Source organism: Orycteropus afer, unplaced genomic scaffold (assembly GCF_000298275.1).
Source record: "Orycteropus afer afer isolate SDZICR_OR568_19922 unplaced genomic scaffold, OryAfe1.0 scaffold00072, whole genome shotgun sequence".
In the NCBI taxonomy this organism is placed as follows: Eukaryota; Metazoa; Chordata; class Mammalia; order Tubulidentata; family Orycteropodidae; genus Orycteropus; species Orycteropus afer.
Window position 1 is genome coordinate 7433501 of NW_006921659.1, and position 15964 is coordinate 7449464.

Consider the following 15964-nt stretch of genomic DNA (forward strand, 5'->3'; position numbering starts at 1 on the left):
TCACTCAGACAGCTGCTGGCTGCTGAGGCTGAGAAGCCCCAAGGTTGACAAGTAAAAAGGCACAGTCCCGATGTTACCAAACCACATGGCAGGCCGTAAGTCCACTGTAAGTCTCAAGGTCAGCAGAGCAAGCTGCTAAGCAGAGATGGCTACATGCAGGGTCCAAGCGTGCCATAGGCTAGAGACCATTCCCAATGCTTCTCCTTATATACGGGAAGCAGACCACATCCCAAAGGCAGCTACTCAACTCAGCTGCTCGTGGCAGATTCCACCACGGAATTGATTGCCAGTCTCATCATGGGGAATAACTACCACCAGCTGCCCAGCCAGTCAAGCAGGCCCAGCCAAGCTGACACACAAATATAACTACCACCAATGCCTTAGGCAGTACACCACCAGAGGTGCTTCTGAATCTCTTAGGATCATTTTAAAAATCTGGCCAAATAATTTGGTGTTTACTTTTTCCAAATTAAAATCCAAAACGACTGCCATTGTTGAGTCAGTTCTGACTCATAGTTACCCCTGTTGGGTCTCCAAGTCTATAAATCTTTACAGAGGAAGATTGCTTCTTCCTCCTGGAGAGCGGCTGGTGGGTTTGAACCACTGACCTTCTTGTTAGCAGTCTAATTAATGCCTTACCCACTGTGTCACCAGAGCTCCTTAAAGTTTCTAACAACTGTTTTTAAAACTGACATTTTGCATATAGGCTGGGCCTTTTACAACAACTGAATTGTATTTCTCTCAGAGCTTTTCTGTGGAAATTACCACTATTCCAACAGGGCCTAACTGGCCCTGACCTCAGATGCTTCTGTTTACTATCTTGCCAGGAAACCCACTGAGGTATGATCTTTTATATTTCTACCCTGTCCCTTCATTCATTTAAAGTAAATGTCCCTTATGTCCGTTGTACTCATTCCCATTAGTGCACTTTAGATAGTAGCTTCTGGCTTTGTTGTAGACCTTAGTTTCTGGTAACTTTCTACTTGGCTTATTCCTGTCACTATTTGGTAGCATGTTATATGAATTGCACTTCTCCCAAGTACACACCTATTTCAGGAGGGAAAAAAAAAAAAAAAAAAAAACCTTCTTTCATTGTAATACAAGCTGCTTTTGACTTCCATCTGGAACAATGTCAGCTCTTATCCCTTGAAGGCTCCCAGGCAGCAGTGATGGGTGAAAATCTGAGGGACGGCGGATGAGCGGGGGCCTCTCTTACCCTCATTTCCACCCTCAGAGAAGTGGAGTGTTTCCTTTCAACCTTGAGTCCAGAAAGAGGGTTGTTGGCAAAACTTTCCTGCTGATAGTCCTGCCCTTTCCAACCTGCCCCGTCCTAATCAGTCAGACATTTGTTTCTAATATGCCAGCTGACTGTCTTTGAAGTGGTATATGAGGGTTAATGAATGGATTCTCTCAGATTTCACTGATAGAGTTAACCAGAAAAAAGTTTATTCCAGAGATAATTCAACACAGGCTATTGTAGAATGTCTTCCCCACCATATTGTAATGATACACACAAAAGGCCTAAAAATCAGAGCTATACATCTAAGAACAAGACAGACAGGATGGCGCTGTTGTACATGTGCAAACGTTCTTTTAAAACTGACGATAAACTATTCTGACGACCATAATTGACTGCCATGGACCCCAGAGAAAATCAGAATTTTAGAATTGGAAACATACTTGAACGGATGAAGAAGAAACGATTCACTCTACCTTTGACAAGAGCACCAGTATTCAGTGATGATGACAACAAAATGAGTACAAAAAAGGGGTGGAATATATTCAAGGAATGTTCACCAGTTTTGTTCGAAAATAGAACCCACTGTTGGAACAGCACCAACTGGGCCAGTGTGTTGACAGCAGTTAAACATTGTCAGTTTTCTTTCTTGAAATGCTTGCTGCATTGTAGGGTTTCCAGAGTTGTAAGATTTGACCAAGAAACATTCCTTAAGGTCTACTTTCCTTCACTCTCTGGAGAAATTACTGGTCATTCTCTTAATGTTTGTAACTTTAGGTCTCCAGAAGTGATGCTAGAGGCTGCAGTGCCCTCAGATCAAAGCTGGTCCACCAGCAGGCTCAACTAGGATCAGAACTGTGGAACACGACAGGGAAGGCAGCCCCACGTAAGGCCTTGTGCCCATGCACTTGAACAGGTGGAGAGGAAGTTAGGCTAAAAAACCTGTGGTTGGCAAAAGATTGCATAGCGATGATTGAGCATTTGTAGATGAGTAAGGATGGTCTAATAAATTAGACGTGCTAATACTGTTCCAGTAGCATTTGTCAGAAAGGCATTAAACAATGCTTATTTGTGACAATCTAGGGCAGCCCACGAGTGAATTAAAATAACCCAAATCCTGCTAATAAATGTTAGCAGACATGGCCTTGTCATTTACTAATTTTTAATATTAACTGAAAGGAAATTACATTTTGTTTCTACTTACTCAGTTCTTGAAAATATGTCTGAGTATATAAGGCTTTCCCCACTTGGCTGCAGAACATAATTAATGATTGCAGGAAAAGCAAGGCCAAAGACTAAATTACAAGCCTAATAAAGTATTTCTTCCCAGACGCTGAACAGTTCTCCACCCTACAAACTGAAGATTTTCTCCTTCTCTTTGAAGTGTAAGGGATTTGTAGGTCCACAAAGTCAGTACATTTGTTCACACTCTCCTCCTTTCTCTCTCTTTGGAAATAATTTAAAATATACTTTAAAAATGAAGTTTTGATACGACTTTTTTATAAGACACCCAAAAGCTGTTCATGAGATAACCTGTTTAAACAGCTACTGAAAGGAAATAAAACACAAGAAGGAAAGAAGGACAAATTTTTGGTTTAAAATTATTAAAGTCTTTTGAAAAGATGAGACCCTTCCCGTGGTCGTGGCAGTGTGATTAAAGATCGCGTTAGAATTACTGAAGAAGGAGGAGCTCCATCTTTACTCTTGTCTCTTCCATCAGCGAGTCTGCCCCGGCTTTTTAAACATCAGGTGTCTGGAAGGACCTCTAGAAAGGCTGATCTTGCGTCTTTATTCAGGTTTACAGGACCATTGCTTCCCACACTTGTGTCAACTTCTCTTTGCTGATAGTGTTGAGGATAATGTGATTCTGATCATACTGTGTCCCCCCTAAAAGAAAGAAAAATTTTAATAATAGTAAGTGTACCTAGAGGCTTTCGCAGACATAGTCTGAACAACTCCAATACAGCAAAGAGTATGCAAGTATAAAAAATACTGGCTTGAGGTAGCAAAACAGAGAGGAAAGCCCTAAATGTACCCACGGGATAAGAGGGCCATTCTATTATAGGTTACTCTGCAAATACCCCATCACACAGGCACCAGCAACTTCACACCAGATATTCTACTGCCTAAGGCTCCTTTCTCTATTACATTCTTAGTCTATAGTTACTCTCAAGGTATCTCAATTGAGTGGAACAGGAACAAATCTAGAGAAAGGAAAAGGAGCAAAGAAATTATACAATATATTTGGTGGTGAGATCATGGATTTGAGATGCCAGGGAGGAAAAATAGGCAGATCTGGTAGTGGATGATTGTGTTCAGTTTTGAGGAGGAATATTTTTTGGTACAAACAATGAAGAATGGACGGGATGGTGCCTGGTTACTATTACTGAAAATTTCTGATCTCTGACCAAAATGGGGTAAAATGCAGAATGGAATTTCAAATTCTTATGGGATCTCTGGAGCCACTGAAGCTGGATGAACCTTCCGAACGTTTGCCCTGAGATCTGAAACAAGAAATATCCTCTAAAGTTGTCATGAAAACAAACGAGAGTTTGGCTTAGTAAAGAGTATCTGCCCTGAGCGTTGTGCTCTTTAAAAATAACTATCTGTGTGGGGTCAGATTGACAACCGCAGCTCTAAAGTTTAGACAGGAAGCTGGAGGCAGCAAGTTCACAGTAATACCAAAAAAAACAAACCCATTGCTTTGATTCCAACTCATAGTGACCCTATAGGACAGTAGAACTGCCCCCACAGGGTTTCCAAAGCTGTAAATCTTTATAGAAGCAGACTGCCTCATCTTTCACCTATGGAGAGGCTGGAAGGTTCAAACAACCAACTTTTTGGTTAGCAGCCAAATGCCTTTACTACTGAGTCACCAAAATTAAACCAAACCTACTGCCATCGACTTGATTCTGACTCACAGTGACCCCCATTGGGTTTTCAAGGCTCTAAATCTTTGCGGAAGCGAACTGCCTCATCTTTTTTCCCACAAAGTGGCTGGTGGTTCAAACTATCAACCTTTGGGTTAGCAGATGAATGCCTTAACCACTATGCCTGTCCTGTGCCACCAGAGCCCCTTTTAGAGTGGAAGAACAATTCAGAAAAGGAGGGGGAGAATGGCTGCACAATTTGAACAATGTGACCAGTGTCACTGAACTGTACATGTAGAAATTGCTGAATTGGTGTATGTTTTGCTGTGTGTATTTTCAACAACAACAAAATATCTTTTAAAAAACAATGAAGAAGGGCTATGTTAGGTCAAAGGTGATGTTTGAAATGGACAGGGTAACACTGCCACTGCTGGGAACTCCCAGGATTTGGTGTGTAAAATTCATAGTGGTTAAGCTGCTGAATTTCAGTGTACTGTAAAATGTACTGTAATACCATGATCTCCATAAATTCCTTTTCGCCAGAATGTTTGTAAGAAAATTTTCCAAGGGTGCTTACTGGATATTTAAACATTTTAGTGCTAAAAATAGCTTCATGGCTTCTCCTTTCAGTGGAGAAGTATTGTCAAAAAAAAGGATTATCTGATGTTTTTTTCCAGAGTGGAATAAATACCCTTTTATATATACCTCTATATGAAATCATATAAGTCTCTACACCAAGGTTATATCATCAAAGCTTCCATCACAATAAAAATCTGTGCATCCAGATGTAGGGTACGTGTGACTGGTATTGAAACCATGGTTTGCCCTCAGGCCAAGAAGAAATTAGCATTCTCCTTTCAAGCATTTATAAAAATCAGAAAGGTCTGAAAACCTATACTACAGATCCAGGTAGCTGGGGAAGGAGAGTCTCTTACACTCTTCTTGTAATAAATGGGTTTGTCATCATGGAGAGCCTCCACACAGCTGGGTCTGGCCATACAGATTACAAGGGCAAGGTGCCTTACACCTTTTATGTTCAAGTTTAGATGGGAAAAAAAGTTGCCACCATCAGTACAGTGCACCTCCCATCCTCCACCCCCCAATCCCACTACACACATACACACAATACTCCATTAAGATTTTCAGAAAGTATTATTGTCACAGACTTTTTCATTTTTCAAAATTATAGTATCTTAACATTTTTGTGTATATTACATCATAAATCTAAATAGAGTCATGAAGACTAGAAAGTTCTTGAGAAATCATTTGATTCATCCTTCTGCCTTTGGGAAGAATTGAAAGCATCGTGGACCTCTGTTTTTTTTTTTTTTTTTTTTTTTTTTGTAATTGGCATGAATCAGCCTCCAACTGATTTTCATAATGTATGTGGTTTGGTAAAGGAATAATATGTGACTGTCTGCCAAAACAACTCATTCTTCAAACACCAGGAGAGAAGTTATAAAAAAGACAACTTGTGATAAATCTTACTGCAATTTTTAATAGGTAATGAATGGTTCAGTTGTACTTAATGAAAATTAGTCTCTTGTAAGTGTAACTTCTCTTGCAAGGTTTTTGGAATACATGGCCTTACTCACTAATGTCCACAAGATGGCATCATTCTCCTACATCCTGAGACAAATTTCAATTCAGTTTAACAGGGAATTAAGAAACTGGTTAAAACACTGAGCTCCTAACCTAAAAGGTTGTTGGTTTGAACCCATCAGCCACTCCATGGGAGAAAGAAAAGGTAGTCTGCTTCCATAAAGATTTACAGCCTTGGAAATCCTCTGTGGCAGTGATACTCTATCCTGTAGGGTCACCATGAGGACAGGCAACAGGTCAGCACTGCCATGCTAGCTACAGATAGGCTACCATCTTTACTCAAGAGGCACTCAGCTAATTTATAATACATCTTAGAAAAGGGCCTTAGAGTTTTCAAGTTAAGCTCTAAGGAGGAATCTCCCAGAATCTGACAGTTCATGACAGAGCTGAGACTAGAAGCCAGGTGTCTTTATTCTTCATCCATTCCTAATGCAGCAAATGGGGGGGGGGGGATCCTATATTCTTGGAGTTTTTAGAATGTAAATTGTGTGAAGCCAAGGAGCATCTATTTTGTTCACTTTGGTACCCCCAGTCAAGCACAGAGCCTGCTACATAGTGAATACCCAATGCATGCGGAAAGGATCAAGGGGGAAATGCTCTATTCAGGAGACTAGCTCAGAAGGATCACAGTGACCTTAAACCTGGACAAAGGAAGCTGATGCCATTTGTAAGAACCAGGAACCCATAGATTTGTTCAGCCTTCTCCTTTTGGGACTAAACTTTCTAACATTTCATCATAAGCTCCATTTTCCCAAATCAGTTACACTTCTTTGGCTTCTCTGGAGGTTTCTGAAACTCTACAGAAACCAAAAAAAAAAAAAAAACCAAACTCACTGCTGTTGAGTAGGCGCCAACTCATAGTGACCCCTCCTTGGGTTTCCTAGGTGGTATCACTACAATTGGTAGATTGCCAACCTTCCTTCCAAGGAGTGGCTGGTGGGTTTGAACCGCCAACCTTCTGGTTAGCAGCCAAGTGCCTTAGGCACTACACCACCAGAGCTTCCCTAAAAGTCTGTAGAATGATAAACCCCAGTTCAACAAAGTTGATTAAACTAAGAACAGATAAAGGTCTGATGGACGGATTCTTAAAGGAGTTGGGCCTCAGGGTTAATTATCTGTAAAATAGGTATAAATCTCTATATAATGGCAAATCTCTTGGACCAAATGTAATGTGAAAGAAGTATGCTATATATTACCATTCATTTTCAGAAGGCTACATTTCTTTTCTTTTTCCAGAGTTCCTACTTGCTTTGTACATGATTCTTGATCTCCATCCAGTGTGGTTATATAAGCTTAGTTTGTGCTCCCCAAATAATAGCACTCCACCTTTGCCTTCATTAAATTTAATCTGTTTGCCTCCTGGCACCTCTCCAATTTCTCAGGGACTTTGTGAATTCTAATCCAATTGTTAAGCAGATTGGCAACTAAACACACTTGGAGATCCTCCAGAAGTGACTTAGTCACTTCTCCCCATTCATTCGGTTACCAAAGCTCCTGATGAAAAATGTTCAGCCGTATTCTCTATTATCCAGAAGGGTTACTTTAAAACCAGAGTACACCTGTTTCTTTACCCTTACATCTTAATTTTTACTTAAAAATGGCACTGGCCTAGAGCCCTGATTAAAATAGAGGTAACTCCTAGCAATGATTTAAAATGAAGTGTTTGGCCTACTATGGGGTTACATTATCAATGTTTCACTAAATTGATAGAACATAAATATGCTGGCTTTCCTGATTGGGAATAGAAAAGTGCCCCTAGATGATTTAAAGCAAAATTTCCCAGATGACACGCATAAAACACACTGTTGTCTTCTGCTTGCCAGCAGCAACATCTGTCCACTGAACTCCCATGGCTAAACTAGGTCAGGTTTTTGTTTGTTTGTTTTAAAATTATCTGCAGTTCTCGAAGGACAAATATTGTTTTAGTTCACTCTTGTAAAAAGTTAAGGAAAGGTTTATATATGGAAGGAAACTTTCTTTGTTGGTTACCAGAGAGGGGAGGGGAGGGGAGGGAACACTGTTAGGTAGGTAGAGACAAGTATTGATTGGGGTGAAAAAAAAGGCAACATTCCAAAAGTGAGTGACCAACACAGTAACACTAAGGAAAATGACAGAGGTGCGCAAGAGGTACAGAAAACAAAGATAAAAACCCTTTTACATACATAAAACCAAAAAACCAAACTCACTGCCGTCGAGTAGGATCTGACTCATAGCAACCCCTCCTTGGGTTTCCGAGGCGGTATCACTACAGAAGTAGATTGCCCACCCTCCCTTCCAAGGAGTGGCTGGTGGGTTTGAACTCTCAGCCTTCTGGTTAGCAATCAAGTGTCTTGGGCACTATGCTATCAGAGCTCCTTTTACGTATATAATACTGCATTATCAGTGGTAACAAACACAATCTCTGGATAAATAGATGGGTAGACAGGTTGAATGATCAGGTATGTCAAAGCAAAATGGAATATACCCATGACCATATACAAGGCTGGTGGATGATCTTTCTACATATGTATTTGTATATGCTGTAAGAATGTCCATACTAATAATAGAGCTAACAAGGGGCAAAGTTATGATAACTTCTTAGCCATAGCCAACCACCCTGAGGGAGTGAGTAGTTGGACCTGTGGGCTCAGAACTGTGGTGGCAGAGGACATCAAGTTCAATTGGCAAAGTATACTACACAAAAACACTGTTCTATATCCTACTTTGGTGAGTAGAGACTGGGGTCTTAAAAGCTTGCAAGCAGCCATTTAAATCCAACAATGGGTCTCTCCTCATCCAGACCAAAGAAGAATGAAGAAAACCAAAGATGCATGGAAACAAGCAGTCCAACAGACTAGTGGACCATGTGAACCTCTCTGCGTATATGACCATGAGACCAGAAGAACTAGCTGGTGCCTGGCTACCACTGTAAACCACTCAGAAAGGGATCAGTGCAGGAGATCCTGGATGGAGTGGGAGAACCACGTGGAACAAAACTCAAAATCATCAAAAAGGCCAGGTTTACTGGTCTGATAGAGCCTGGTGAGATCCTTGAGACTATGGCCCCTAGTTACCTTTCAGGTCTGGAATTGAACTTACTCCTGTGGCTTCCAGCCAAACAATAGGCATTTAATGTGAACATTTACATCAGTACATACACTCCTTAGAATGATCAATCAGAGAACAGAAGGGCAGTATTTGCACAAGAAGATAGCTGGGGGGGCTGGGGGTAGGAATGCATAGGAAAGAAGGACACAGGGAAGCAATAACTACAGGGAGGACGTGGGAAGAGAGCTGTTACACTGTGGGGAATTGCAGTTGATGTCATGAAACAAAATGAGTATGAACTGCTGCATGGAAAATGAATTTGCTCTGGAAACTTTCAGCCAAATCGTAATAAAAATTAAAAAAAAAAAATTATCTGTGGTTCTCCAAGTGGGGGTTCCCCAGGCCAGCAGCAGCTGCATCACCTGGGAACTTGTTAGAAATGCAAATTGTCAGACTCCACTACAGGCCTGTGGAATCAGGGACTCTGAGGATGTGCTTCAGCATCTGTGATTTCTCAGGCCTTCCAGGTGATTTGGGTGCAAAGAAAACATGAGGACCTCTGGCCTAAATTTCTTCTTTCCCAGGCACTACCAGCTTGCTCCGGGTTAAGCGTTTTGAACACAAGATCAATTGGAATCCTCCTGCCTGTGTTGTTTCTTTCAAGGAATAGCACTGTAAGCAACTGCCTTTTAGATCTTCTCAATGAAAGATTACATGAGAATCATCATACTGACTGAGATTACATGCTTTTAGCTGGTGATTTTTAGTCTAACACTGGTACAATACAACCAAAGGTTTGAACTCAGATTCCAGCTCAGCCCTTAAGGATGTGAGATCACTGCCAAACTGATTATCCCCTCCGAGCCTTGATTTCTTTGGCTGTAAAGATCACATGAAACAATGTACGTAAATGCATAGCATAGTGGGTGCCTAGTTCTATTGCTATTATTAATAATACTAAACTCATTGACCCACCAGCCACTCCTTGGAAGGAAGGTTGGACAATCTACTTCTATAGTGATACTTCCTCAGAAACCCAAGGAGGGGTCGCTATGAGTTGGGTTCAACTCGATGGCACATAACAACAAAAACAAACTCATTGCTTTCAAAAGCTAAGAATATATTTTTAGTTGAATATAGAAAAAAAAAAAAAATGAACCTTACCTTTAATATCTAAAACTAAATTTGGCTTCAACTTGCTATAGATCCTGCCATCCGACTTCATGCTCCAGAACTGGCTGTCGGCATTCTGGTCGAGGGCCAGGCCCAGCTTAGAGCCAGATGTGACCAGGCTGCCCACGATCGTCAGGCAGCAGTCCTCTGCTATCTGCTTAGTGGAAAATACAGTATAGCTTAGAAATGGAAACACATGCGAATCTCATAGCAATTAAGATGCTTAAATTGACTTTTTAAATTATCTCAGTTCCTAGCCTCATATACCCTACATGAGACATTTCAACTTTTAGCCAAGGAAGCTGGGATCAGACAACAAATACTTAGGCCCTTTATTTCAGATAGCTGGAGTGGAGACAACATGCTATGTTCTTATCTATCATAAGAAACGTCTACCCTTTGAGAGAATCTCTATCTTACGAGTGTGGGAAGTCTCAGTACATCGAAACTGCCGCCATGATGTTATTTTTCTGTCTCAGAAGTGACTGTGACCTGAGGCTGGCTATATAGCTCAATCTCCCTACTATGTCCCCTGCTCATTCTGACCCCTCCAGCATAAGACTGCATCTGTAACGCTGAAAGCAGTTGTAGCGTGAGAGTGGCTAAAAGTGTGTTTTGTCAGTGTAAAACTTGGAATTGTATTTATTAACTAACTTCTCTTATCTTCCGTTCATGAGCAAAGTAAAAAATAAATAAATAAATACAGGGAACACTGTCCCTTCAATTTGAAAAAATTTTTTTTCTAAGAAGGCATGCTATGAAATTATAAAAAGAGGAAGAAGTAAATACAAACTCATTAGAGGGCGGCTAAATGCCAAGGTTTTATGGGACCTTCTCTGCAGTGAACCTACCCTTTTTATATAAACAATGTGTGGTAGTCATATGTTCATGTGCGCCTAACACATACTGCTATAGAAAATGCTTTTTAAAAGCTTACCACTCGACTGACATGAATGTGATAATCTAGGATGCTTTGCATTATCTCACTGACCTACTGAATTCAAAGTTGTTAAGTAACTTCAATGAAATGTTTGTTAGAAATAATTGCTGAAAGGCATTTTCTTCCATTGTTAAAGGTAATTCAAAGGTTAGAAAGGAGTTGGTGGCTTCTCTTGATGCTACCATAACAGCTACTTCTGTTTCTTGTGTTATTTCTGCTACGTGTCAAAGCAGTACTTCTGTTTACTGAAAGGATGATTTTCCTCAAACACAAGAGACCCTTTCACAAGATGGATGCCTTCTGCTGACTCATGGGGCACCAAGTTTTCAAAAAAATTCAGGAGCAAACAGTCAAGCCCATAAAATTGAGGAGTTAAAAAGGATTATCTACAACAGAGGCATAATCTTCTCTCATAAAATATTACTACATTCAGCTTCTAAAAGTGTATTATGGCAGGAGTGATGTAAGAGGGAGATGGGGCCATTTGCATTGTGCAAGGTCTGGCAATTAGGAAATGGACTGTGTTGTACACATGGTAATCTCTCTTTAGTTTAATCCTACTCTGTGAGTTTCTCCAAAATGGAAATACACAAATTGGCATTTTTGTGGACAGTGCTTGAGCTTATAGTTTCTGTAACAGATTACTGAGAAGGGGAGAGCAACCCAGCCAGTTCCTTTTTCTATTACTATATGAGAATCAAGTATAGATATAAAAATCTTGGGTCAGTGCTAGATTTGTCTACCATTTTAAGTTCCTATATGGTTCTATCAGGGCTAAGAAATATTTTCATGAAGAAAAATTCTAATTTACTTCTGAAAGTGTTCTAGGAATCATGAGTCAGCATCCACTTGAAGAAAGATCAGAGGCATGTTAAAGGATGTGTCACCTGCTACCAAAGGGAGATAAACCCAACCCAACCCATTGCCATTGAGTTGACTGCAACTCACAGTAACCCCCATTGGGATTCCAAGGCTGTAAATCTTTATGGAAGTAGATTGCCTCATCTTCCTCCCATGGAGCAGTTGGTGGGTTTGAATTACTGACCTTCTGGTTAGCATCCAAATACGCTACCCACTATGCCACCAGAGCTCCAAAGGGAAACTGGACCCCTGCCTAATCCTAAAAATCTCACCCTGCATTTGATACATCCTTCTTGATAAATCCATATCTGATCATCAGCACCAACGTCTTCCATGACCTGTATTCTAAGAAGCTTCAAGTCTTCTAAGTTCCCGTTGGTTGACATGAATAACCCGGTTGCTTTGTTTCGAAGTCTGAAGTAAATCCGTTTCTAGAAGACAAAAACCCCAGCAGCAGTCACATTGTTGTACTATTAGAACCACTGAGCAAACATCAGTATCAGGCATAGACTCCAAGGTGGGGTGGACATTAGGGTAATTACTATACCCAGGAGGCTCAGCGGTTTGAGGATTTTCTCAATGAGAAGAGTTAGCTCAAATTTCAAAGACATGCCTGGGATGGGGAGCCTGCCTGTAGACAGCCCAGGGGTGGGAACACATCGTGTTTTGATGTTGGATGTGATAGCGTTTCTGAAGCAGCTATAATCACCGAGGACCAAAAACAACCCATTCAGTGCAGAGAATAGGGGCACAGAAGAAACCAATTTCAAACTCAAATTTGAAATTGAAAAATTGAATTATATTTACAAAAACGAAAATTAAAAAACCTTCAGAGAGGAGTCTTTACAAATTACGGAGAAGAAAAAAATACCTGAGCAAAAGGGCGTAGAGAACCTATTTGTCGGCAGCCAGTGAATTCATACCAATTGGATATTTCTGCTGGTGACAGTAGAAACTGCCGACCCCTGTAATTGCCATACTCATAAGTTACCCAGCTGAAAGAGAATCATAGATATCCACAGTGAGTGGCAATTTCCTCTGACAACAGGCCCAATTATATTTATTTTTAGAATGGTCCCAACTTCTAGACTGAGCTTTATATTTTAAATATACCTGAGGATAAAATTGAAACAATCTTATTTTCTGAAACACGTCAAGCATCCAATTCCTGACAAATAGAAAATTCTTGGTACAATAGTATTTATACAAAAACAGTCCATTCTCGAAGAGAAATCAATGAGATTTTTTCCTCCAATAAGGCAATGACATAGAGCTAGTGTTTTAGTGGGACATCCAGTCCTTCCTGTGAGCTGGTCACTAAAAACCTTCAATTGTTTTAATAGATATTCAAATAGTTAATGTTTGTAAAGTTCTTGGTGAGTGGCTTACGGTAACTACTACAGAAGTAAGTATTAGTTTAAAACAAACAAACAAAACACCTCAATATATGTTTATTTAAAAACAGAGTAATCTTCCTCAAATCCAGGAAACTGCTAAAGACAGTCAGGTCTCTTCAACTCAGAGATGCTTGGGGCTGCACACCTATACAAGTTCAGGTCCAAACAGACTGGCATGCGAGCAACCCAACAAACGCTCTCTCGTGCTGCTATAATACATCAAGGAGAATATTCTCTACTTTTAATCCTAGAATATAAAATGTTATCACTTTAGCTATTTTATCATAAAAAAAAGTATTAGTTAAACCTTGTTGAAAAAAAAAATCACCAATAATTCCATCACCCTAATATTGCATAAGGAGCTCTGGTAGCATAGTGCCTAAGGCATTTGACTGCTAACCAGAAGGCTGGCAGTTCAAACCCACCAGCCACTCCTCGGAAGGAAGGTTGGGCAATCTACTTCCATAGTGATACTGCCTCAGAAACCCAAGGAGGGGTTGCTATGAGTCAGGTCTGACTCGACAGCACATAACAACAACAACAATATTGCATAATTATTTTTAAATAGTTATAGCCCTCTCCAACATTTGATGCACATACATCGACTATACCGATTGTTTTGAGAGTGAAAGGAAACATTTTCTAAAAAAGACGTATTTATGACATTGATAAGGAGCCCTGACGGCACAGCGGTTAAGTTCTCGGCTACTAATTGAAAGGTCCACAGTTGAACCTTACCAGCCATTCTGTGGGAGAAGGACGTGGCTGTCAGCTTCTGTAAAGATTCCCACTGCCATCCAGTCGATTCCACTCACAGTGACCCCCATAGGGTTTCCAAGGCTGTAAATCTTTACAGAAGCAAACTGCTTCATCTTTCTTCCATGGAGCAGCTGGTTGGTTCAAACTGCTGATTTTTTGGTCAGCAGCCAAATGCCTTATTCCAGGGTCACTGTCTTGGAAATCCTATGGGGCAGTTCTACTCTGTTCTATGGGGTTGTTATGAGTCAGAATCGACTCAATGACAACTTCTTTTTTTCTTTTAATTATATTGATAGTTCTTATTCATTTTTATTTCTTACCCTATTTCAAAAGTATTCAAAGTTGAGAAAATCTTCCCAAATTAATCTATCATCTTTTGCAGAGCATCTGCTAGTCATCCCTTCTTGTTATTATTAGCTGTTGTTGCATTCGCCGGGACTAATGGCGACCCCACAAGCAAGGAAACCAACTGCTCCGCAGATCAAACAGCTGTGACCCCCAGGGTTTTCACTGGCTGGTTTGCAGAGGCAGGTCCCTAGGCCTGCTTCCTAGCCCACTGCAGGCTGCAAGCTCTGCTGAAACCGGCTCAGCACCATACGACACACAGGCCTCCACTGACAGGCCGTGGCTGTACATGAGGCGCACTGGCCGAGAATCAACCTGGGCCTCCCACGGGGCGGCCACTCCTAGCTAAAGGAGAATCCCAACCCTTAGCTCTAAAATCAAAGAACTTGGTCTTTCGATGAGATAAGAAGAAAGCAGCATTCTCTTCCTTGCTAAAAAAAGAGTGTTAATAAATTTGCTGAGTACACATTTACCAAGTATTCCCCTAGGATCTACGAGAGCAAAGACAAAGTTCTTACCCTAAAGAAAGTAAAAATCTTCGTAAAAAGACAAAAGATGCCTTCTGTGAGGCTTTTCCCAACAGGTAAAGTGGACTGCAAAATTGCAAACCCTTATGGAAAAATGAGGGGTTATGTATCAATTACTTTAAGGTGATGTAAAAGAGAAAGAAACCTAATCACCCTCAACTTTTAAAATGATCTACTTTATTAAATAAACAAGTAGGTAATGCACTTACATGCCACCAATAACCTGAACGGAGCGGATCTGCGTGTTGAATCCTAGGATCTGGAGATTAATTATTTCTCCATTAAGCTCAATCTTTTTCCCTTTGAAGTCTTCTCTTTCAAAAAGAATAATTGTTGGTTCTGAAAATTCCTGTGTAGGAACAAAAATAATGTTTGTTTTTCATCTTTGATAATAATTCAAAGTTACAAGTACAAAGCACAAGGTATGGTCAGATTTGGCTTAGTCATAAACTATCTTGGATGTTCACATACTCCAAACCTAAGAAGAGAAAACGATCTAAAAGAGGAAGGATGTGGAGGCAGGAAGTTTTTCCATTGCACGGAAAGGTAGGTTAATGTCAACAGTGTCATAAAGCATTAAAAAAGAAAAAAAAACAAGCATAAGGGATTGGATATATGCCGGGAATATCAACATTTCTAATGGAGTTTATACCTAACTGAGCCCCTTTCCACTGGGAAGGGGTTATACCGCCTTGTGCATAAACGATAAGAGTTAGAGGGCCATGGCAGTCTGATGTCCAGTACCAAAAACACCAAACTCACTGCCGTCGAGTCAAATCCAACTCATAACGACCCCTCCTTGGGTTTCAGAGGTGGTATCTCTGCAGAAGTGGATTGCCCAACCTTCCTTCTGAGGAGTGGCTGGGGGGTTTGAATCACCAGCCTTCTCATTAGCAGTCAAATGCCTTAGGCATTGTGCCACCAGAGCTCCCAGTGTGTTGTGTAGTATTTTCTAACCAAGGAACCTTCTCCTTGTCTATATTTTCAAATGTCTTTTTCTTTTTTCTGTTTTAATTTTGTCCATAAAACAATGATTCTGTGTGCTCATACTTCCAAACTGAATTCAGGAACTATCAAAAGGAGAGGGGAAAAAAAAAAAAAAAAAACAGGATGGAAGTCCCATGTTCAGACTGTCAATCATTTTAAAAAGGACAATAACATAGAAGTCCACTGATTTTCAGAAAAATGAAGTCAGCCTTTAAACAGTTTTTTGTTTTGTTTTAAAT

At 40.4% G+C, this 15964-nt stretch overlaps 1 protein-coding gene across 1 annotated transcript in view; it reads right to left on the reverse strand.

Moving 5' to 3' along the window:
- Nucleotides 1-3035: 3035 nt before the first annotated feature.
- CRYBG1 (crystallin beta-gamma domain containing 1) overlaps nucleotides 3036-15964 on the reverse strand; it is a 314284-nt gene continuing 301355 nt past the window's right edge. Inside the window, exons 18-22 of the mRNA XM_007940839.1 lie at nucleotides 14948-15087; nucleotides 12582-12705; nucleotides 11983-12141; nucleotides 9901-10063; nucleotides 3036-3124 (exon numbers count right to left, since the gene is read on the reverse strand). Of these exons, the coding sequence (XP_007939030.1) occupies nucleotides 3036-3124; nucleotides 9901-10063; nucleotides 11983-12141; nucleotides 12582-12705; nucleotides 14948-15087 (675 nt within the window). The remainder of the gene's footprint in view (nucleotides 3125-9900; nucleotides 10064-11982; nucleotides 12142-12581; nucleotides 12706-14947; nucleotides 15088-15964) is intronic.